Source organism: Protopterus annectens, chromosome 9.part0 (assembly GCF_019279795.1).
Source record: "Protopterus annectens isolate FY-2018-M chromosome 9.part0, PAN1.0, whole genome shotgun sequence".
Lineage (NCBI taxonomy): Eukaryota > Metazoa > Chordata > Ceratodontiformes > Protopteridae > Protopterus > Protopterus annectens.
Genome location: NC_056743.1, coordinates 1,270,397,816 through 1,270,421,955, shown reverse-complemented (window position 1 = coordinate 1,270,421,955; position 24,140 = coordinate 1,270,397,816). Strand labels below are relative to the sequence as shown.

The 24,140-nt window shown below is 40.9% G+C and overlaps 1 protein-coding gene across 5 annotated transcripts in view; it reads right to left on the bottom strand.

Moving 5' to 3' along the window:
• The window catches only part of LOC122811991 (fumarylacetoacetate hydrolase domain-containing protein 2-like), a 300,331-nt gene that overhangs the window by 209,105 nt on the left and 67,086 nt on the right, over positions 1-24,140 (bottom strand). For all 5 annotated transcript variants that reach the window (XM_044084198.1, XM_044084199.1, XM_044084196.1 and 2 more), the window contains one exon: positions 8,639-8,938. In XM_044084198.1, coding sequence (XP_043940133.1) covers positions 8,639-8,931 — 293 coding nt within the window. In that variant the 5' untranslated portion in view covers positions 8,932-8,938. The remainder of the gene's footprint in view (positions 1-8,638; positions 8,939-24,140) is intronic.

Here is a 24,140-nt window from a genome sequence, read left to right as displayed (position 1 = left end):
CAGATGGGGGGGGGGGCATTATCTGGACAGGTCTGTCCAAGGTACGTGGCAGGCTCACGAAGCGCACTTACATATCAATATCCTGGAAATGAGAGCGGTGCTACTGGTGTTGCAAGCACTTCATCATGTTCTTCCCCGGGGTACCATTGCGATCCTATCTGACAACATGTCAGTAGTCTGGTACATAAACAAGCAAGGCGGAACCAGGTCCTACCCTCTTTGCCAAGAGGCCATGAGAGTGTGGCATTGGGCGATTTCTACCCAGCATTTCCTAGTGGCAACGCACATTCCGGGGAAATCGAATGTGATTGCAGACAGGCTGAGCAGGACCCTCCTGTTGCCCCACGAGTGGTCTCTCAACGACAGGGTGGCTGCAAACATTTTCGCCAAGTGGGGCCTCCCTTGTTGCGACTTGTTCGCCAGCCCTCACAATGCAAAATGCAGGGAGTTCTTCACTCTGACTCCCTCTCAGGGGCAGATTCCCAGGGACGCTCTAGCTCACAGTTGGCCCTCTGGTCTACTTTACGCCTTCACTCTGGTTCCCCTTCTCCCGAAGGTGATACAGAAGGCGATTTATCTAGGAAGCGACATGATTCTGATCGCTCCACACTGGCCTCGTCAGGTTTGGTTCCCCTTCCTTCTGAGGTATGCGGTGGAGGGACCATGGCTTCTGGACCTGGTGCCCGACCTGTTAACTCATCAGTTGGGTCAGTCTCATCCATCCCTCAGGTCCTTGAGGTTGGCCGCCTGGTTACTCCACTTCCAACCTTAGTCAGAGATAACTCTCTTTCTCCAGACGTTATCCACATTTTGTCCTCTTCTCACAAACCTTCCACTACTAAACTGTATTCCAATAAGTGGAAGAGGTTTGCTGTCTGGGCCCAGCAACGAGGTATAGATCCCCTTACCGCCCCAGTACCTCAGGTTTTAGAATTCCTAGCTTCTTTGTTTTATTTGGGCTCTTCAGTTTCCACAATCAATGTCCAACTGGCGTCTATCTTTAATTTTCATGTCTCCTTTGAGCCTTCCTTAATGGCAAACAGGCTTTGCAAATCTTTCCTTAAAGGGGCGTGGCTCCTTCGGCCCCCAGTAGCCCATCCTGTGCCTCCTTGGGACCTGAATATGGTTCTAGCTTCTTTAACTGCCCGCCCTTTTGAACCAGCAGCTACTTGTGATATGAAATTTCTATCTTGGAAAAAGTACAGTTTTGTACCTACCATAAATGTAGATGTTCGAAGATCCACATTGCTGCAGTCATAACCTGTGGGTAGTCCGCTGTCCTTGGTCGGCCCGAATACCAAAGTGTTAGGCTGGCGTCGGTCATGGTCGCTCAGATCTGACGTCAGTACGCCATGGTATTAAAGCGCATGACCGACGTCATATCCTCAGTCTTTCTTGCCCCAGATGTCAGAAGGCCCTAAAAGAAAGGCCATAGCCAAAACAGAAAAACCTCCAAAACCCATGTACAAACAATATTTACAACCCAAACCATACAACCACTCCAAACTACAGAGGGGAAGGAGGGAGGGTATTGACTGCAGCAATGTGGATCTTCGAACATCTACATTTATGGTAGGTACAAAACTGTACTATGTTCTTCATCTCACATTGCTGCAGTCATAACCTGTGGGTAGAATCCCAAAGCAAAGGTAAAGGGAGGTTGGCAAAATCATAAAGCATTGGGAGCTGCTAACATGCCCTGTAAGACTGCAGTGGCAAACCCAGCCCTAGATTTGGAATAAAGAGGAGATGGTAATGTTTAGAAAAAGTGTGCACTGAACTCCAAGTAGCTGCTTCCAAAATATCTTTAGTAGTTACACCCCTTAAAAAAGCAGTAGAAGTGGCAGTAGCCCTAGTGGAATGAGGTCTGATTCCAGCCGGAATCTCCTTACCATGATGAGAATAACAAAAAGCAATACAATGGCCAATCCACTTAGAAATAGTTTGTTTTGAAACAGGTTTCCCCTGAGAGCCCAAAGCAAAAGAAACAAATAACTGTTGAGACTGTCTGAACCCTTTAGTCCTGCTCAAATAATAACGCAACTGCCTGTGAATATCCAAAGTGTGCAAAATTTTCTCCCCTTTATTTTGGGGATCAGCATAAAAAGTAGGCAAATGTATAGATTGGTTCAAGGCCACATTTGAAACCACTTTAGGCATAAAAGAAGGGTTAGTACGCAGAGATACTCTGTCCTTATGAAAAATCAGGAAGGGTTCAACTGCCATTAGAGCCTGTAATTCAGATACCCTTCTAGCAGACGTAATGGCCAACAAAAAAGCAGTCTTCCAAGACAAAAACTTCAACTCAGATGTAGCTGCAGGTTCAAAAGGAGGTAAAGTAAGTTTTTCCAACACAAAATTGAGATCCCAGGAAGGAGTAGGAGCTCTACGCGGGGGTCTTATGTTCTTTGCCCTCTAAGGAATTGCTTAAACAAAGGATGAGAGAATAATGGTGGGTCACAGTCATAGTGAGCAGAAATGGCTGCAGCATGAACTTTTACAGAGGAGAAAGACAAACCCTTGTCTAATAATTCTGTAAGATATTGAAGTGAAACACTCAAATCAGGCCTGGAAACATCAAAGCTCTTTGCTTTGCTCCAAATAAAAATCTCCTCCATTTATCAGCATAAACTTTCCTTGTACTAGGCCTTCTGGCCTCCAAAATGACATTCAAAACTTGTTGAGGAAGCTGCGCCTCCAGGTTCTAGAACAGAATATGCCAGGCTGTCAGATGCAGGGACTGTATCCTGACATTGAGGAAATGATTGCCTGCCTGAGACAAAAGGTGTGGAATTGAAGGCAAAGGCCAAGGAGGCTCCCGTACTAAACTCCTCAGCAGAGGGTACCAGTGCTGCCGTGGCCAATCTGGAGCTATTAGAATCATGGAGGGCTTGTCCTGTCTGACCTTCAAGAGCACCTTGGGAAGGAGAGGCAGAGGAGGAAAGGCATAGACGTGAAGATTGTTCCAACTGAATGATAGAGCATCCACTTTCCAAGCTTTTGGATGAAACATCTTTGTGCAAAACTTTGGCAACTGGAAATTTAGTGGAGAAGCGAACAGATCTATGTCTGGAGTCCCCCATATCACTGTCAACTGTCGAAATACATGAGGATCCAACTTCCACTCGTGGGGATCCACCATCTGTCTGCTCAAAACATCTGCTAAGGAGTTCTGTGCTCCTGGCAGAAACCTTGCCTGAAGAGTGAGGTGCAAACAGAGCAGTCTCCCACAAAATCATAGCTTGCCTGCAAAGAGGGTACGAATGGGTTCCCCCTTGCTTGTTGATGTACCACATGACAGTTGTGTTGTCTGTTTGAATCAACACTTGTCCTGGGTGAAGTAGATCCTTGAAAGCCATCAATGCAAATTGGACTGCTAACATCTCCTTCAAGTTGATATGTAAATGTTGAAGTCTGGCAGGCCACGTGTCTTGAACCCATTTTCCATTGAGGTGTGCTCCCCAAGCCTTGTCTGAGGCATCTGTCGTTAAGATCTGACTCGCCTCTGGTCGGGTCACAGAGAGTCCCTTGTTTAGGTGACATTCCTGAGCCCACCACAAAAATTCCTTTTGAATGTAAGGTATTATCTGAATGACAGTGTCCAGATCGTGGCAGTGTTGCGTCCATACACTTTTGAGATACCATTGTAGCTTCCTCATATGCAGTTTGGCATTGGGAAGCACCAGAATACAAGATGCCATGAACCCCAAGGCTTGAAGGACTGTCCTTGCAGTCAGCCTGGACCGTAGAGACAATTGTTGGAAGTAAAGTGTTAGATTTCTTTGCTTGTCCGGGGTCAAAAAAAAACATCTGGGAGGCTGTATTCAGTCTCACACCCAGAAAGCACATTTCCAGAGAGGGTACTAGACTGGACTTTGTTTCGTTCACAGAATACCCTAGGCACCTTAACACTGCCATAACATAATGTAGATGGTGAAGTAGCTTGTTTTTGTCTTGAGCAAGAATCAGGCAATCGTCCAAATAAGGATAAATTTGTATTCCTCTTAACCTTAAGAAGGCTATCACCGGAGCCAGAACCTTTGTGAACACCCTGGGCGCAGTAGATAAGCCAAAGGGCAATGCAGAGAACTGATAATGTAAAGTCCCAGCCCGAAAACGCAGGAATCTCCTGCAACTGGGCCTGATAGGAATATGAAGATAAGCCTCTTTGAGATCCAGAGTCACCATCCAGTGATCTTTGCCTAACAGAGGCAGAAGTTGTTGCAACGTCAACATTTTGAATTTTGGAATGTCCAGGTATGTGTTGAGGATAGATAAATCCAAAATTGGCCTCCAAGTGTTTCCTTTCTTTGGTACAAGTAACAGGCGAGAATAAAATCCTAGGCCCACTTCTGACAGAGGGACCTGCTGTATAGCCCCCATTTGAAGAAGTAAAGAAATCTGTTTGTGAGCCTCCACCCTTTGCTGAGGAGGAACGTCTGGCATGCCTTTGAAAGGAGGCAATGTGTGGAAATAAAACTTGTAGCCTCGGTCTATAATGTCCAACACCCATTTGTCCTGGGTGACTAAAAGCCAGTTTTGCCTGAAGAGTGCCAACTTTCCTCCCAGAGGAGCTGCCAGACAGGAAGGATCTGGCAGCTGAAGATGCAGGTCATTGGGTCTGTTTACGAAAGGACTGGCCCCTGCCCTCACCTGTAGATTGTGCAGGGGAACTCCACGCTCTAGGCCTGAAAGAACCCTGAGCTCTGCCCCTACCACGTCTAGATCTGCCCCTAGACTGTAAATCAGAAGAAGGGTAAGCCCATCCCTTAGTAGGCCAAATTTCTGCTAAACTTAGGGGGCTGCACCTGCAAAAAATCCTTAACGGTCTGCATAGACTTAGCTTTGTCTTCCATTTTCTTTAAGACTGACTCCACAGGAGAACCAAACAAAACTTCAGACTGCAGAGGAGCATCCAAAATTCGAGCTTTAACATGCTCTGACAAGTTCTGATCCTTAAGCCAGGCGTGCCTACGAATAACTGATCCAGTGGCAGCCACCCTGGAAGAAGCCTGTAAAGCATCGAAACCACACTGCAAAGAATGCTTACCCACCTGATCAGAGGCATGAACCAAATCCTGTAATTCCTTACACTCTATGCCCTCTGCCAAAGCATCTACCTTAGATTTTAACAGAGTAAGGAGAAAATTCTGGTACTTCAACATATGAAACTGGCAATTCAAAGCCCTCATTGCTAGACTGGAAGAGGTATACACTTTTTTACCCCACCTATCCAAAGCTCTAGAATCTTTATCCATATGAACTGGATTCTTTACAACAGAAGCCCTGACACCCTTAGGTCCCTGGCTAATAGTTTCTGGGTCAGCCCTTGGGCTCTTATACAGATATTTATGAGCCTCTGGCACTCTGTAATACCTATCTGGTTTAACTGGTGCAGGAGGCAAAGAGTCTGGATTAAGGGAAGCCTCAGAGAAAACATCCTGAACAACATCCAAAACAGGAGGTATAGCCAAGGGCCGATGTTGTGGTAAAAACAAAAATTCCCTAAGCCTCTTTCGAATCTGAGAAATCCTGACCTTCCCATTTAAAATGCTCCTCATAGAATGCAGGATTTCTGAAAAGAAAAATCCTCTGGAGGAGAAGCAGAAGGACTGGAATCCTCTGCCTGAATCAGAATAAGGAGGAAAATCCTGAATGTCTTCAGTCAAGACTCTGAGTAATCTGAAGCATGTTCCAAACTTTCCACCTCTGGCTCCACCCTAGGCCTCTTATCTGGAGGGGGCATAGATCCCCTGATTAAGGAAATCAAATCTTCTGCCATTTTAAGCATGTGTTTTTTAGGTACAGAACCTGCAGAACTAGGACAGACACCAGAGGAAGGCAAACCAGGCCTGACCTTGGAAGGTACCTTAGAGACAGAAGGGAAGGCCTAAACACCTTATGCAAAGAAGGGAGTACAGCAACCTGAGAGGCCCCTCAGCCTGACCCGACTCCTGAGAGGCCACATCTTGCAAAATTAACGGCTCCCCTGAGACTCAGCTGAAACCTCGGCTGGATCCACAGATTCCACCGTAGTTTCTAAAGAACCGGCGTCCGAACGGACGACTCATCCTGCTTGGACTTTAACGATTTTTCCTTGCGCTTCTTAGCGGTAGCGGGCGGAGGATCCGACGGCATATTGTAATTACACCGCCATCAAGACAAGCCTAGCGCAATCTAACCTACGCTTAATGGTGCACTTATTAAATCTAGCACAAAGCGACACCCGACTACGCCGTGCTCAGGCCCCAAACAAGGAATACAGAGAGAGTGGTAATCCCTATGCGTATCTGTTTCCCACAAGAAATACAATTATTCACTTTTTCTGACATCCGGAATTAACTGAGGCAAGAAAAAACAAAAATATTCCCCAACGGGGTACTTAGCCCAACTTGGTTTTCGGTCTGAAACTCAGAATACGAAAATTTCAGAACGCCGAACGCCACTTGCAAACGCTGCTTCTGCTTCGGACCATGCGGCAAGAAAGACTGAGGATATGACGTCGGTCATGCGCTTTAATACCATGGCGTACTGACGTCAGATCTGAGCGACCATGACCGACGCCAGCCTAACACTTTGGTATTCGGGCCGACCGAGGACAGCGGACTACCCACAGGTTATGACTGCAGCAATGTGAGATGAAGAACATCCGCCTTTTTGGTGGCAATAACCTCTGCCAAGCGGGTCTCAGAGCTTCAGGCCCTTTGTTCTAGTCCTCCTTATTTGACCTTTCACAAAGACAGAGTATCTCTCAAGTTAAATTCCTCTTTCTTACCCAAGGTAGCATCCCCCTTATGCATTCAACAATCCTTGGAGCTTCCTGTGTTTTTTCCCAAATTCTCCAATAACGCAGAATATATTTTCCATCAGTTGGATGTTCATAGACAACTGCGTTTTTACTTAAGTAGGACCAATCAGACACGAAAGTCAGATCAGCTGTTTGTGTCCTTTGCAGAAAATAGGTTAGTCAACCGTGGCTAAAACCACCATAGCCAAATGGATTAAAGATTGCATCTCCTTCATTTATTCACAGTCCGCAAAGAGCTACCATTCCCAGTCAAGGCTCATTCTACCAGGGCAATGGCTACTTCTGTAGCATTCCACTCCAAGTTATCGATAGATGATATCTGCGGCCGCTACCTGGACTTCTCCGCACACTTTCATTTCTCATTACAAGATAGATGTGGCTTCTCGAGGTAGAGCTTCTTTTGGTTCCACAGTTCTCAGGAGTGTTTTCCAATGAGCCACCCGGGAGTTAGGTGCTAGGGATGCTGTCCCATCAGTTATGAATGTAGGCGAGATAGGATCCCATTACATCTTTTAGTTATGTACTTACCATAACTTCAGATGTATGGGATCCATCTCGCCTACATTCATACGTACCTGCCCTCCTTCCCCCTTCCCATTGGATTTAGAGGAAATGTTGCTACTACTGAGTTCTTTCTCTTGAAGGACTTTAGTTTGTTACAGTTGCTGTTATGTTTTCTGTGTCTGGATGTAGGTATGAAAGCGAACAAACAAGATCTGGGGAAGCAGGCGTGGTGCATTCTGGGATAAGGGTAGCCCAGCCAATTAGAGACTTCGTTCTATTGTATAGTGGCCGAGTCGGAGCCGATGGATCGGCTCCGAACCCATCAGTTATGAATGTAGGCGAGATGGATCCCATACATCCGAAGTTATGGTAAGTACATAACTAAAAGTTTTGCGATTCTCACTTCTTGGTAATTAACATAATTTCTATTTTACTGCTTTGTATTTGTTATTATATTTCTGAAACCTTATTTTTACCAGGCTATCTTAAAGGGTCATGTTCAAAAAACATAGAAAATGAACTAGAGGTTTATGCCCATCCTGTCAGACTAATTTATTCGTCCTAATAAATTAATTAAATGTAATGTACTTATTCGGATAAATGTTTTCCTGCTGTGAATTAATGTTTCAAAAATTATCAATACTTCTGTAATGACTTCTATAAATGGTATATTATAACAACAATCTATTTTAATCTAATTGTGTGAAAGAGTAAGTGTTTGTTTTTATCAAGAAACTGATTCCTGAATGATCTGACCAGACTCTGGAAGCTATGTTTACTCCAAGTTCTTCTACAGTGCATAAATACACTGGCTTCTCTTTTTTTTTTGTTAGTAGTAACAGTTTAGACTGCTGTCCTTACCAGAACACCTGCTACTAGTAACTACACAGTACATTGGACTACAATGACTAATGGCACAGCCCACTTTCCCCTTAGTACCTGCACACTGTATCAATTTACTGTGTAGCACTGCCCTCAGTAAACACCAATTGTTTCTACACTGGAATCTACATGTTGTACCACTATACTGTGCTCATTTCTCATTCAGCACGCAAGTATACTGCAGCAAACTGCAATGTTTCATTGTATTGTGATCACTTCTCCCGTGGCCATACTTAGCCCTCCCACAGTATACACTGATATTCTCCCTCCCTTGGTAGCTGTACATTCAGTCACTAACTTCTTAATGTCTATGTACTGCAACAGTTGACAAATGTCCTTCCTTGTTCACTGTTCACATACACATTTTTTACTTACAATTTAAGTTTTCCTCCACCCATGTATTAAGATTAGTGTTAAATAAAAATACAATAAATGTGTCCTTACTTTTTAGCGATAGCTAGGGAAGAGTCACCTTTCTCAAGAAACTGTCTCATTGTATGAGGCAGTGATGGCTCGAAAGAGTTCAGATCAATCACATTTCCCCCTTCCTTCTGTTCGATACCAAGTCGCATCCCGTCAGAACAAGTGAACTGGACAAGCCTCATGTTGCTGACAATGCCCCTCGATGCGCAGAGATGGACGCACTGCCGATGGTAACCAACACCCTTACTTAGACAATGATGACTGTGTCGCAGATGATTACACACTCTGCGAGCTGACCCTATTAATGTGGTCATCAATGATCTGGTGGGAGAGAACATGGAAAAACAGTTCTTGGTCTCTAAACACAGAAACTGCAGAGACAATACACAGTTTACTCACATAACATTGTAATGGAAACTACTGCAACAGTCTCTTGAATGGCGAAGCAATAAAAGCTATATTCGTTCTAACCTTTCTAGTACTGTGTCTGAGTCATACTACAAAAGCATGCACTGTAACTGCCATGCACACAAACAGTGTCCACAATAAAATGTCATTTCTAAAACCAATGACAACTAATGAAGGCTTTTTTTCTTAATACAAATTACTTCCTTGTGAACTTGATCTTTCATAAGATAAGATCAGCAGGAGCTACACAACAGCCATTTTTCCTTTGGGAAATGTAAGTATGAAACACATAATGTAATTTACAAGTTAGTGAGCTGCCAGTGATCATATACTAAACACTGTAGTCCTCCAAGGACACAAAAGAGCAACTTCAGGGTCTGTGTGAACTCTTACTTTGTTCTCAAGTTCATTTAATGTTTGCATCATACTGCAAGTACTGTACAACTTTGCCATGCACTTGAGAATCATATGTTTTGACACAATGGATGCTCATGCATGTGTGCACTCACACACACATGTATAATTTAATTATTTATAGTCAAATTTACCATGTGCAAAATTGGTCCCTCTCCAGGATTTCACTATAATGGTGAAAAGGTCAAATTCTCCATCTTACATTTAACAACATGGAACAAGGTTTACCAAGAATATCAGGCCACAACTTGTTTGTCATGGAGGAAGCAGAAGTGAATTTATGAACTGTAATTTACCTGATGAAGCCATCTTGTAAGTCATTCTGGACACAAAATGCTGCTTGTTTTACTAATGTTGATTTCAGACTCCTGTTCATAAAAGGAGTGCTGCAGTTTTATTGGTGGTTGTGTGTGGTGCAGTCTAATACACAGGAAGGAATTGGTCCATCTTCAGCCGCAAGGGTTAGCACACAACTCTTAGCTTTGATTATTTTCCTTTAGGATTGGATAATCTTTCATCCAGATGATTGGGGGACTGATACAAATGGTTTAATTAGTGATTTAAGGGACACTGAGGTAAGTTGGGACTCAACAGCACTGACACCTTGTCCTGGAAGACTTTCTTTGTGAATTTTGTGTGTAGCACTGCTGCAGTCTTTTCAGACAGTGTGGATTCAATACAGATGATGCCTGGTCATTTAAAATGTGCATCCCTTGCAGTGAGGAACAATTAGTGAATGGTGCTGCAAAGTCAGCATATACTCCCTACTATGGAGATGACAGACTATTTATGGTGTCTGTAGTGGTGCATTTTAGCGCACTTGACATTCAGGACAATGCTTAGCTATATCTTCAATGTCTTTCTTGATTTGTAGCTTGAGAAGAATTCACATGCCCTTCAAAGCAGAAGTAGAGTATGATGCAACATGTCGCACTGCATCAGTGAAAAGACTATGAACCACTGTATTTTGTACCTGCATTATCAACAGGCCATATGTTTATTCCAATGCCAATGTTCATAATAAAATGTTCTGGTAGAAAATAAGAAAATCTGAAATTATCAAGTATTTAAATATGGCTCTATTCTGACTTTGACCTCACTACTTTGGCTATTGTATAACATGAAATTTGAGCCAGGTCATGATACAAATGAAACAAAAATGTTTTTTTTTTGTGAAGTACAAATGATTTTTCTTTTTGATATAATAACTTAATACATATACAGTGGATATAAAAAGTGTACACACTCCTGTTAAAATGCCAGGTTTTTGTGATATAAAAAAGAGACCACAATAAATCATTTCAAAACTTTTCCCACCTTTAATGTGACCTATACAGGTTATGTACAGGTCGCATATCCTGGTCTGGTGTTGCATATTCCAGCCTTAACCAATGGAAAGGATGCATAATATAAATACCAGACTGACAGTGAAAACTTAGGAAATCCCACACTCAATACCCATTTATGAAAGGATATACCCCTTTTGAAACATCACTGCAAAAAAAATCACAGGTAATGACAAATGGATATTGAAGTACAAAACCACCTAAGGCTATCCTTAGGGATTTCAGTTTAGCCAAGTGTTGAATCTGATGTCAGCAAACTACCCCTTTCAACATGGAATTCAGGTGATGCCAAGTTTGTAACCACAAAAATTATTATTGTGTATGGTTAGATTTTTATTTTATTCTGATGCAATGATAATTCAATAAACATGTATTCAGGACAAGTACTCTTAGCCCAGTCTAAACAAAATATACCACCAAAGAAACCGGAGTATGAAGCAGCATGCCAGATTGTGACAGTGAAATATCTGCACACCTACATCGCATAAGGCACTATATCACAATATTTTGAGAATTCTTGCCAAATCTTTCACAGAATTATTTTCAGATAGTCAAGTAAAATACACTTGAGACTGCCATTATATTCTTATGGATTTCAATGCAGTTTAATTCGGATTTTGCCTACAACACATTTAATTCTTCTCAGCACATGGGATTTAGGCCATGACATACTTGCAGTGGCAGTAATATTACCTTGTCCTATTGAATAAATATTTATGCTTCTGATGCAATGTCAGCTTGCAACAAAGGAAATTTGGGATAGATGCTGCATTTTGAATGTTGAGCAGAAGTCGTATACCTTCATTAAACAGAAACTTAACATAATGCAAAATGCTAGACTATGAAAATGAAATACCTGCTAAACCCTACATATTGTGCCTATGTATAAAGGACCATGTGTCAGTTCCTAGTAAAAGTGTTGATTAATGTAGGATGCTCAGGTACAAAATACACCTAACACTGCTGCCTACCCGTGAACATTTAAGTACAGCTCAATGCATGCTGACCATGAATGAATGAAGCAAATGGACTTATTCATCATACCGAGTGCTGGTCATGCCATGTCTGCATTCACCACACTGAGTGCTGGTCATGCTATGTCTGCACTGACAAAAAAGTTCTTTGCTTGTGGAAGTACATATATACACATTTTTACTTTTTTTTAAATTTCATATAATGACACTACCATAAAAATGTACTCTGGACATGAACTATATTCTAGCCCCAACAACAAAAGTCATGCATGCAGTCAAACAACAGAGACCGAGTGCAATACAACTTGGAAGTCTGGCACATTTTACTAGCCATGTAGGTCTAATGGTGTATTCTATCAATACAGGGTTATGCATCTGTAACAGTTTGACATTTTCCAGCCAAAAATGTTGGACAACACATCTGGATATTCCATTCTGAAATGTAAAGATATGCTAACACATCTGGATATTCCATTCTGAAATGTACAGATATGCTTTTAGATGAGGACATAACAAAATAGCTATACAATGAATTTCCAATGCAAAATCACAATTCCCAGTGAAGCCTTCTTTTTTCACTGTATATGTCAATATTGCCAAACATCACTTGCACTTTACTTCTTTCATTATAAAAGCAAAGTATATGATTTTAATGTAATCACCCCCAAGAAAAAATATGCAGGTCTGGTGTGAAGTAAATTTAATTATATCTACAGTAGGAACGCTCAAATTATAAAGTACCAACCTGAAAGCAAAAACATGGTTTATCTTCAATGTGTTGCTAAAATGGAATAAATACTAGTTTCAAATCCTATCCCCAAAAAATTATCCCCACAAAATGTGGCCTTTTTCACACAGTACCCTTTCTTTGATTGTGAAGAAGGAAAATAAATGTTCCCTAAATAAAATCAGTGATATTTTTATTTTAATCTACAGATTTTGCCAACCTGCAAATGCATACTCATACACTGCCCCTGACAATGCAGACCAATGACCATTTAACTGTGACCAAGTGACAACAGCATTTTATCACATTCATTCACATATTGCCCCGCAGAAAGTCACTTTCTGTGAAACCTCTGATATTTTACCGTGATGAAAGTGAAAGTAGTAATTGCCACAATCATATTTCGGCTTGCTTTTCTCATACACATGCACTCTCACTCTCTCTGCTTGACAAATCCTCAACGATTTTCTAATAGTGATCGTGTAATTGTCATCTGCCCTGACAAAAATCCTGCCACATTTCAAAAAAAGTGCAATGAAAGTGAAAGAAATAAAAGCATCAGTAATGAATCTCAACTTGCAATTCTCAGAGAGATAATGCCCCTTGTAATCCATACCATTTAATAGGGAAGATGTAAGTGGCTTCTCTTCACACAGTCATCCTTCAAAAAAAAAAAAATAATAAACTTTATGAATACATTTCTGATATTTCTACATGAAAAAATAAATAACGACTCCAGTAAAGCAAATAATGGTGTTCTCACACACACTGTACAAACCACATTGATAACTGCTTAGCAGTGAATATGTAAATTGTTCTTTACTTTCACACTTAGCCTTTGCCAATCCAAAAACACAGCTACTTTCTGTGTACACCTATAACACACGACTGTGAAGAAAAGAAATTGAAATATATAAATTGCCTCAGTAATGTATTTCAACTTGTTCTCAAGATAAGTCTACTACACCAACTCCACACATCCACAAGAATTCCGATAGGATAGCTACCATTTTTAACAAACATTTTACTGAATGTATAATTGCCCTTTCCAAGCAGCAAACCCCTACTCCTGATACCAAACCAGCCAAGTTCACAACTAGCAATGCCTCATTCTCTTTCTACCCAGTTTCTATAGCCACTATAAAAAAAAAAAAAAATACTCCAGAAACTAAAACCTACTACAGTTGCCGTAGATAACTTACTCAGTGAATACCTCAAAACTGCAGCTGAATCTACAGCCTTCCCAATCCTTATAAATAGATCCATTCTCGAAAACAAGGTCCCTCAACTATGGAAAATTTCCCATGTAATCCCACTTCATAAAGGGGGACCTTCAACAGAACTGACAAACTATCGGCCAATTGCTATTCTTTCACCTTTTTCTAAGCTACTCAAAAGATGTATTCATCTCCAGGTCATGAAATTCTTACTAACACATAACCTTCTCTCAAACACTCAGCATGGGTTTTGCCTATGACATAGTACCACTATAACTCTCTTAACCTTCACTAATACTGTAAACCATCACAGGAATAACAACAACTTTGTATCTGCCATCTTTCTAGACCTATCAAAAGCTTTTTATATGGTCTCCCATTCCAAACTAATAGATGTACTAACTGAGCTATCCTTCTCACCATCTGCCACTGCATGGTTTCATAACTGTTTATCAGGCCGTCAACAAATCTGTTCTATGGCAGGGCAACTTATCTCCAAGCCTTCCTTTATCCATTGGTGTTCCCCAAAGATCTATCTTGGGCCCTCTTCTTTTCTCTCGCTTTACTAATAATCTACACACAGCTTCTCCACATGGTCCTATAATACAGTATGCAGATGAGTCAATATTTATCTGTGCTGCCACTTCTCGATCAGCTCTTCATTCTCAAACACGGGAATCTTTCACTCCTGTTGAAACATGGTTAGCCAATGCCCAACTAATTCTGAACTCAAACAAAACTAAATTATTACTCTTCCAACCTAACAAGACATTTATCTCATGTCCACCATTTAACATAATAGCCAAAAACAATACTGTCATCTCCCCGACAACCCATACAAAGCTTCCTGGAGTGGAATTAGACAATAACCTAAAATTTGACTTGCGTGTCTACCTAACTATAAAAAAGTCCATAAGAAACTTGGAAGTCTATATAGGCACAAAAAAAGTTCCTGACCACAATGGCCAAAATCACATTACTAAAAACCGATCTGCTCTCTACTCTACTATATGCCTCTCCCATTTTAACTAATCTAAGGAAAACTGACTTATCTAAGCTAGAATAGCTTAGGAGGGAGGTTGGTATAATGGTAAAGATATTTGTCTTACAGATGCAAGGTACAGGGTTTGATCCTCACATGGGTTAATTAGATAGGCTTAAAATGGCCTACAAGGGCAGTTAGCCTAGTACCAATCTATGAACCTATATGAAGCATGTTATAGTAAAATTGCTAAGTTTGCATCGGACTGCCCATATAGAACATATCATTGTACAGCTTTAAGGATACTAGACTGGCTTGAGCTTCCCAACATTATTCTTTACATCCAACTTTCTCCAACTCACAAAACTGCAACACAACCAACCAACCAGAACCCCTTTACCACAAAAGCTCATCCTTCCTTACAGTTCCAGCAGACCACTTTGTTCTAACAATAAGAACTTACTCACTGTCTCCAAGGCCAAAAACACTGCAGTAGAATTCCAAACACACAAAGCACTGCTAGGTGTATAAATGAAGTATTCGACCAAAAAACAAAGATAAGTATTCCACAAAAAAAGCCCAATACTTCAACCATAGGCAAATAAATCTCAACGTCAGTCCATCCAGTTTAAAACGAAGTAAAACAAACTTTAATCTTCCATTGAGCTCAGTTAAACAAGGTAAGCACTTTCATGGTTGTATCACACCACTTCATCAGACCATAAATGCATTGAATTGTGGTCCCTTATAAATATACTCAACAATTAAATGCAATAAATCTATACCAATTATTCTATTTAGAATTAAAGCCATACACACCCTTACTGAAATTTCTGATGCATCTTTAAACTATATGTTTAACATCTATCTTGGAATATTATAAAAGCATAAAAAACATGAACATAAAAAATATAAATCCATACATATCACTTTATTATTTACTATTCTCACACAATAAATTTATTTAAAAAGAGCCCTATTCTTTAAAATAGGCTTCATTGGTATCCTTTCTTTGAGGCCTTTGCCTCTGTCGGCCCTTAATCTAACTATCCATCTAGTTTCTGAGGTTTCCATTTTATTTATCAAAATCACCCCCTCTTTCATTTGATAAAACCTGTTCCATGATTTGAAACTTAAAAGAATGTGTCTTCCCATATTCAACTACATGTTTTGCTAGGGCATTCGTCAGCGTGCCCTTCCTTATATGTAACAAGTGCTCACGAATACGAAATCTAAGTTCCCTATTCATTTTTCCCCACATAGAAGGATAAACATATTTGACAGACAGCTAAATATACGTCTTTACTGTTACAATTAGCTTTCACTTTAAATATATATGTATACTGTGTGTCTGGATGCACAAATTTGTTATTCTGCTCAATAAATTGACATTGATTACACTTGGTACATGGTGATGTACCTGTCAAATTTACATTATTTTCTATTGATTCATGTTTATAAAAAAGCATCCTCTTCAATGATTTTTTGTTTCTAAACATAAATGTTGGTGTTTCACCTATTAACGGCCTTATTTCTGGATCCTGGGTCAATATTGATCAATATTTCTTAACTGTATCAGTAACTAAATTACTATTGGTGGCATAATATGTTGGTACCCTTACTGCTTGCTTGTTTATTGACCTTATCATTTTTGCCTTTCTGTTTGACTATCTGAATAGTAGGGTTTGCCAATGTCATTTCTATGTGTAATACTTTCTTTAATGATATTATTCATCCTTGTTGATTCATAGCCTCTGTCATTTAGTCTTTCCTTTAAACCTTTTATTTCCATTTCAAAGCTTTCCTGCTCTGCTATCAACCTTGATGTTCTAAGAGTTTGCCTCTTCACAATATCAAAAATGTATCGTGGATGCATACTAGTTCTGTGAAGAAGTGAATTACTATGACAATCTTTCCTATGAATGTTCGTAATAAATTGACCTCTTTCTTTTTGCTCTATACTAACATCTAAAAACTGTATAGATAATGTTGAGTATTGCAATTCAAATTTCAAAAAATTTGTGCTACTGTTCAACTGTGAATGGCAAAACTCCAGTTGTTCTTGGTTCCCCTTCCACAACAGGAAAACATCATCTACAAATAGTCTATAAAAAGATGCTCTGGCTCCAGTTTCCTGATATGATACGTTGTTTCTCCCACTAGTTCCATCAACATGCAAATAAGATCTACCTTTGCATGATTGCATGTACCTTCATTCAACATATATTCCCTTAACATATATTATTTACTATTCTCACACAATACATTTATTTAAAAAGAGCCCTATTCTTTAAAATAGGCTTCACTGGTATCCTTTCATTGAGGCCTTTGCCTCTCTCGGCCCTTAATCTAACTATCCATCTAGTTTCTGAGGTTTCCGTTTTATTTATGAAATCACCCCCTCTTTCATTTGATAAAACCTTTTCCATGATTTGAAACTTAAAAGAATGTGTCTGCCCATATTCAACTACATGTTTTGCTATTGATGTGAGATGGTATTCTAAAACAGAACGTAATCACACTTTCAGTTCCCTTTTTTAATTATTTTCTTCTCAGCGGCTTAGGTTCATCGGTTACTACTAGGCAGTTGAAGTGGACAGATCCTTTGTAGCCTAGGACATGCAATATCCACTACATTACTCATTTCCATAACAGACTGGTAAGCCCTGGCAAGTACTAGGATTACCCATCCATTCATCCAGGTTGTATATGAAGTAGATGATGATGATACTACTCTGTTTAATATGAAGAGAAGAGTGGAATTCTTTGTGAGAGGTATCCTCTCACAAGCTGGTTCTGTTTATGCTTCAGTGGAAGCTTAGATTCCTAGAGTGGGAAGCGGATTGTGTTACACATGTTGTGGATGTGTAGATCTTGCAGGAGAGGGATCTTAAGGCATTGTAAAGTAAGCAGATATAACCTCATTGGAGTCTGTATGAAATAGAAACAGAAACTGAAGACATTCTGCCCAAAACACAGAATACGGATGCTTGCTTTTTCCTAGTTTGGAAGGATTGGCATCTTTAAAGTTCGATCATTGGCCGGATTCAGTAAAGCCTACATGGTCCATTTACACCATGCGTGTATCATTTTGGATTCAATAAGCAGCTCTACAGAGAGTGCAGAGCCGCACACAGCTGGGCAAACAAGGTACAACACAGTAGGATGCAAATTACAGCATAAGCAGCTAAACTGCATACTAATCAATCAAGATGGAGGAACTATTCATCACGTTATAAAGCAATTGTGTAGACTCCGTGTTGTTTTTTCCTGTGAATTCCAAAACCTACTGGAATACAGCCATGGAAAGGAGTCTATACAGAAACAATATTAGGGGCTATTGTCGCTTTAATTCATGTGTATATGCAACAGACTGAAGTCTATGCTACTGCTGTTGCTAACAGACCAAGGCCATGAAGGAGAAGAGTTGTCAGACCCCGGGTAACTTATCACAACCTACATGATGTGGAAATTGTAGAGTACTACAGGGTGGATAGATACACACTACAGGAACTCTGCAACCTTGGTCATCCTCAACTCACAGCCATGGCAAACTGAGGGGAATCCATCCCAGTGGAGACAAAGATATGTGAAGCACTTAGAATCTTAGCTACAGGTACATTTCAGAGACCAACAGTGTACATTCTGGGGTTGTCACAGGCATCAGCATCCAGGATCCTCCATCAATTCCTGAACGTTATGCTCCAACATGCATGTGACCACATATATTTCCCCCATACTCCTGAGGATAGGACCAGAAATATGCAGGAGTTCTACCCTATAATACAATACCCTGAAGCACTGGGTGCCATAGATTGCACACATGTACAAATTAAGGTAGCACCCTGGGAACAGGGAAGGCTCTACATTAAAGAGTTTTCATTTTATTAACTGCCAAGCTGTGTGTAATGCCAAGGAAATCATCCTGGATGCGTGTGCTGGCAACCCTGACAGCTACCATGACTCACATATTTGGCACAACTACCAACTGTATCAGATGCTAAGGAGGATATCCTTCAGAGGATTATTTACTGGTGGATGCAAGTTATGCACTGGAACCGTGGCCGATGACAACCATCAGAAATGCACACATTTCTGTTGAAGAATGCTATAATGAGGCACATGCTCAAACCAGAAATATCAGAGCATGTATTTGAGCTGCTGAAGTTGCGGTTGCAGTATCTAGATACATCTGGGGGAGCCTTGCACTACAATCCATGAGTATGTACTGAAATATTCACAGTATGCGCCATGCTTATCATCCTGAGAAAACAGCTTCAGCAGGATCAACAAGGGGAAAAAGCACGCATCCCATGATGGATGCCAAGGTCACCACGGCCACACACAGGTGAGGAGTCAGAGGGGGAAGCAGCAGATGTAGGTGTTCTCTATATGCCCTTACATTGGTTAAGAGAAAGATGGCTAACTGAAAAGCAATTCATCCTAAATCCAAATAAAACCAAACTCCCCCTTTTCCTACCAAAATCACTCTCCTATCACAAAACCACCTTCACTACAAACACCACCACTATCAAATTAGAATCTCACGCTAACCTACTTGGAAACATAATTGAAAGCAAACAAAAATTTGACCTCCACATACAACAGTGTATTAAAAAGACATCAAAAACTTGGACTACTCTATAGAAACACAAAATTCTTAACACCTAATTCCAAACTTTCTCTGTCTCAGGCATTACTCCTGCCATGCCTTCTCTATGCCTCACCAATACTTACATCTGCAAAGGACCCTAAATCAACAAGCCTGAACAAATATGTAATACAAATAGCTTTATTTGCCAGCAGCCAACCCTACAAAGACATCAGTGCCTTGCTCTAAAACAACTCCAATGGCTTAAATTTCCCTCAACTACTTTTGTCCTAGTTACAAATCACACACTCCATTCTTAATAAACCTATGACCTCCCCTTCCCTTCCTTCCCTAGTATTCTTCTATACCTCTACTCAATCACTCCGTACCTCCGATCAAAATCTTCTGGATATTTATAAACCTAACAAAAACACAGGCAAACGTTTTATACAAATGCAGTGTCCCAAGCCTGGAATAAACTCCCCACTAATATTAGAAACATTAACACACTAATAATGTCAAAGAAAGAGTTAAAAAGCTACTTAGCTAACAAATGGCCCTGCCCCTGTCGAGACCCTAAATAAAGCCCCTCCCCCATCCTCTCTCTCCACCAGCCCTAATACTTCAACTAAAATATCTCTAGATGTTCTGCTTCACCTGCAGAGGACCTAACGCTTTTTCTCTAATCCTGCATTTTCTCTTTTTAAATAAATTAATTTGTAAATATTCTCCACTCTCATGCTGCATCACTTTTAGTTACAATTGTCTATAAAGATGACATCTATAATGCTTTGTTACCGTCAGTTGTATATAATTTATGTTTGCTCTGAACAATCATTTGCATTCTCCAGTCGCCACCTTACTAATTTCTGTCTTTGCCCTGTATTGATCATCTATTTATCTTGTTGTGAACTTCAAATGTAATTGTGGTCTCTGCTCCATATTGACAATCAATTTTATCTTGTTGTGAACCTCAAATATAATGCCATGGAGATAATAATCAAGGACCTTATCATCAAATACATCAATAACCTCCAAATACTTGATCCTACTCAATTTGGACTTCAAGATCATGCCTGTTAAACTTGGTGGACTTCTTCGAGATGGTCATAAAGACCCTTGATGAGGGAAAATCTGTGGACAGACTTAGCCAAGGCTTTTGACACCCCCCCCCCCAACTCAGACATAATTGACACACCCAGCTAGGTATCTACCCATATAACATTAGATGGATCACTAACTGGCTCACTGACAGAACCCACATAGTCAAAATAGTGAACTTCACCTCCCACAGCAGACGTGTAACCAGTGGTGTTCCACAGGGATCAGTCCTAGGACCCCTACTATTTGGAATCCATTTCTCTGAAGTGCAAGCTAAAACTAGAGGTCTGTGGCTGACAAAGTTTGCTGATGACTGCAAACTGGGAGCGGTCATAGAATCTCCAAACAATAAACCAAAAGGTGGTGTAGTGCTTATAAGAAAAACTATTGAACCAACAAAATAAGTACCTGAATGATCTTTTCTCCACCAATATAATAAAAAGAAGTTGTTCTCCAACAATGAAAACAAAAAGTTTTTTCTCCAGCAGTTTATTAACAAAAAGTTTAGCGCTTTCGTCAATCCACAGTTGACTTCTTCAGAACAATGAATCACACAAAAGTACCAATTTAAATAGATAGCCCACAAGAATGATTGGTTAAAATCTATCCAATAGAATCTCCAAACAATGTCAACATCCTACAAGAGGGTCTTACACAAATGACTGGTGCCAAAGCCATGGCCTTAAATTAATTGAAAAAATGTATTATTATCCCTTTCGGTGAGAGTGATGTTCCTGCTAACTACCACATCAATAACAACACCCTAAGTATGCACTCAGTGGTGAGACATCTGGGTACACAGGTTGACAGCAACCTTACCATTGACCACCATGTCTCCACAGTGGTAAGAAGGGCATTCTATTTTCCTCATCTCATAAGTAAGGTCACTGCCTCCAGAAACACATCAATAATGGAGTACAATGCCTCTTCTGGTATGTACCTTTCCAAGCACCTGCAGCAACTGGAGAGACCACAAAGGTTTTCTCACAAGGAAAATTCAAGGTCTTCAGCAGCTGTCCTAAGAGGACCGCCTGAAATCACTGTCACTTTATTCTGTTTCATACAGACTGCTCAAAGGTGATCTCTGCCTTGCATACAAGGCAATCTTTGACCCTGCTTTATTGGAAATGCTGCATATCTGCAAGTCAAATGGTACACAGGTTACTCGCTCTAATGGCCTTAACCTGCTGGAGGGACCGATTCGTCATCCAGAGGTTACCACACCTTTGGAACGGACTCCAGCTTCATGCCAAGCAGAGGCCCTCATTGGCCCTCTTCAAATGCAATCTGGATGATTGGATGGGTAACCGCAAGTTCATCCCAGCGGTTCCACCTATGTCCCTCTTGGACAGGGGTGATAGGTGCTGATCGTGGAAATAAGGATAAAACTTGGCTAGGCTTGTAAGGCCACTAGGATCATTAGCCTAGTAACCTCCTATGATCCTACAAATGTACATTGCTAAATATCTATCGTTAATTGTTATTGTTCGAATCTATTTTGAATTGTACTTTTTTTGGAGCTTTTCTCTTTGGGTCTGCACTGAAAATGGGCTTCTCGTTCAGTTTGACTAACCTGGTTAAATGACAAATAAATAAGAGACCATGTATAGCACATTCACTCACCACCTAAGGGCCTAAAGCCTTCCTCCTATGCACATATATATAGTAACACTGATGCCAGACAACTCTCACAACATTTACCTCCCCATGTATTGGCTGTGTACGGCCTGCATCAGACAGAGTCAGTCCTGAACTGAAACTGTTACAACTGCTGGATTTACAAGGCAAGTGTTGAACCTGGAGTATACTGTGTAATAATATGAATGCCTGGCATATCCTTGCATTTTTTTACTTGGCAGTGTAAGCAAGTAAAAGGTGGGAGATTTGTATAGAAATGACCTTGATGTGACAGCAGAGACTTATTTGACTTATGTGTGTCCATTATTAAGTAGTAGGCCTCAGGCATCAAAAGTTCACACAGTCATACCTTTTAAAAGTAGTGATGGTCACTACATTCCTCAGTTCAGCACCATGTTTGTACTGGAAAAAAATCATTAAAGAGAGACGTTAGAAAGTAATGATAACATTGCAGTTTCAGACTTCGCAATCCTCATAAGATCATTCACAATAAAGTTGGAAAATTTTGATGCTATCAACTGTCTAACTTTCTAAGACCAATATAAGTCAATGCTACAGTTACCAGTTCAACATCACAAATGCAGAGATATATTAAGCACCAAGTCAGCTATGCACCCTGAGCATCAGATACAAAGCTTATGTATCCCTGAATCCAAAAGATACAAAACAGGGATATGGCACATATGTCATCATTTACACAGGATGTTGGGGGGGGGGGGGCAGGAAGCCTAGGCTGACACAAAAGGTCAGTGAGTGTGTGTGTTAGTAAGAAAGAGAAGCAGGCAGACATCTGGATAAAGCAACAAATATCCAGCGAGACAAAATGAGTTTTAAGCTGCACAGCTGAACCATGTACATGTGTGTGTGTCTGTAGGTGTCCTCCAGGTGAAATTGGAACACAGCCAAGCTCTGTGCTAGCTCTACATCTTGGTATGTCAGACAGGTGTGAGCCATGCATGGCAGAAGTGGCAGTTCATCGCTATAATCCCTAACCACAAGAACTGGCTGTGCCAAGAGTTGCATGGCATGTCCACGCCCATGGTCAGATGCACCTAAATGTGACTGATGACTGCTCGATGAGCTCCCCTCATGGGAACACCCAGGGCAATGACCCCATGGCCTGCCACATGTGGGTGTGGACAGCTCACCCATAGATGGAGAAGTGGAAGAACTGCCACTACAGGAGCGTGATCGGGCATGGACACATTGGCTAACAGCAGATGTGGCTGACCTATGCCCAGGAGGATGCTGCCCGCCTCCCAACAGATGTTCCATTATAGATACCACTCATTCCAACATGTCATTCATCTGATCCATTGAATCAGCAACACGATGGAGGCAGTTATGCATGTCAGTCTGTGCCGCATCTACAACTCTGGAGCACCTATGCTAACATGGCTATGCCTCCATGACGGTCCTAAACATACATTGAGTGACATGGGAAGAGACACCTGATCATGTGGAAGATGGACAGCAGGCCTCCTCTAAGCATCCCTAACAATCCTCCTGCATAGCACCTCGCCCACACTTTGGCTATGGTCACAGTCAACAGACAATGAAGTGCAGTAACCATACTTCCCCGACTGACTATCTCACCCTCCTCCTGTCCAGTATCTGTGGGCACACTGGAATGGGTAGAAAAAGGCCTACTGGCTGTGTCTGATAGAATTTCAGGGGATGGCTGTATGTCAACCTCAGTGTCAGATTCAACCTTTGTATCTCCTGACTGTGCCTCGGTTTAGCCACCATCATTGGAGTCTGCTGATACTCTGACATCAGATGGTAGACTTCCCACACTTCTACTGTCAGGATTCCTTGTGACAATAAGCAACAGACACAGGAACAATTAATACCTACACTACTACAGTCCAATGTATGAGAACAAACAACAGTGCTGCCACTATTAGAGAGAACAGCAATATACACAACAGTTCACTCAACACACTAAAATATTTCTTCAAATTGCTCATCAGTACTGACATAAAAAGGTTTGGCTTACCATCTGCAGAGGATGGTATTCTCTGTATGCCAGATGGTCCTGGAAGACGTTAAGCAAAAGGTAGAAATTTATCATGAGTACTAACATTCTGCAGTGTGTATGTCATAGATTGCTTATGTTTCCTTA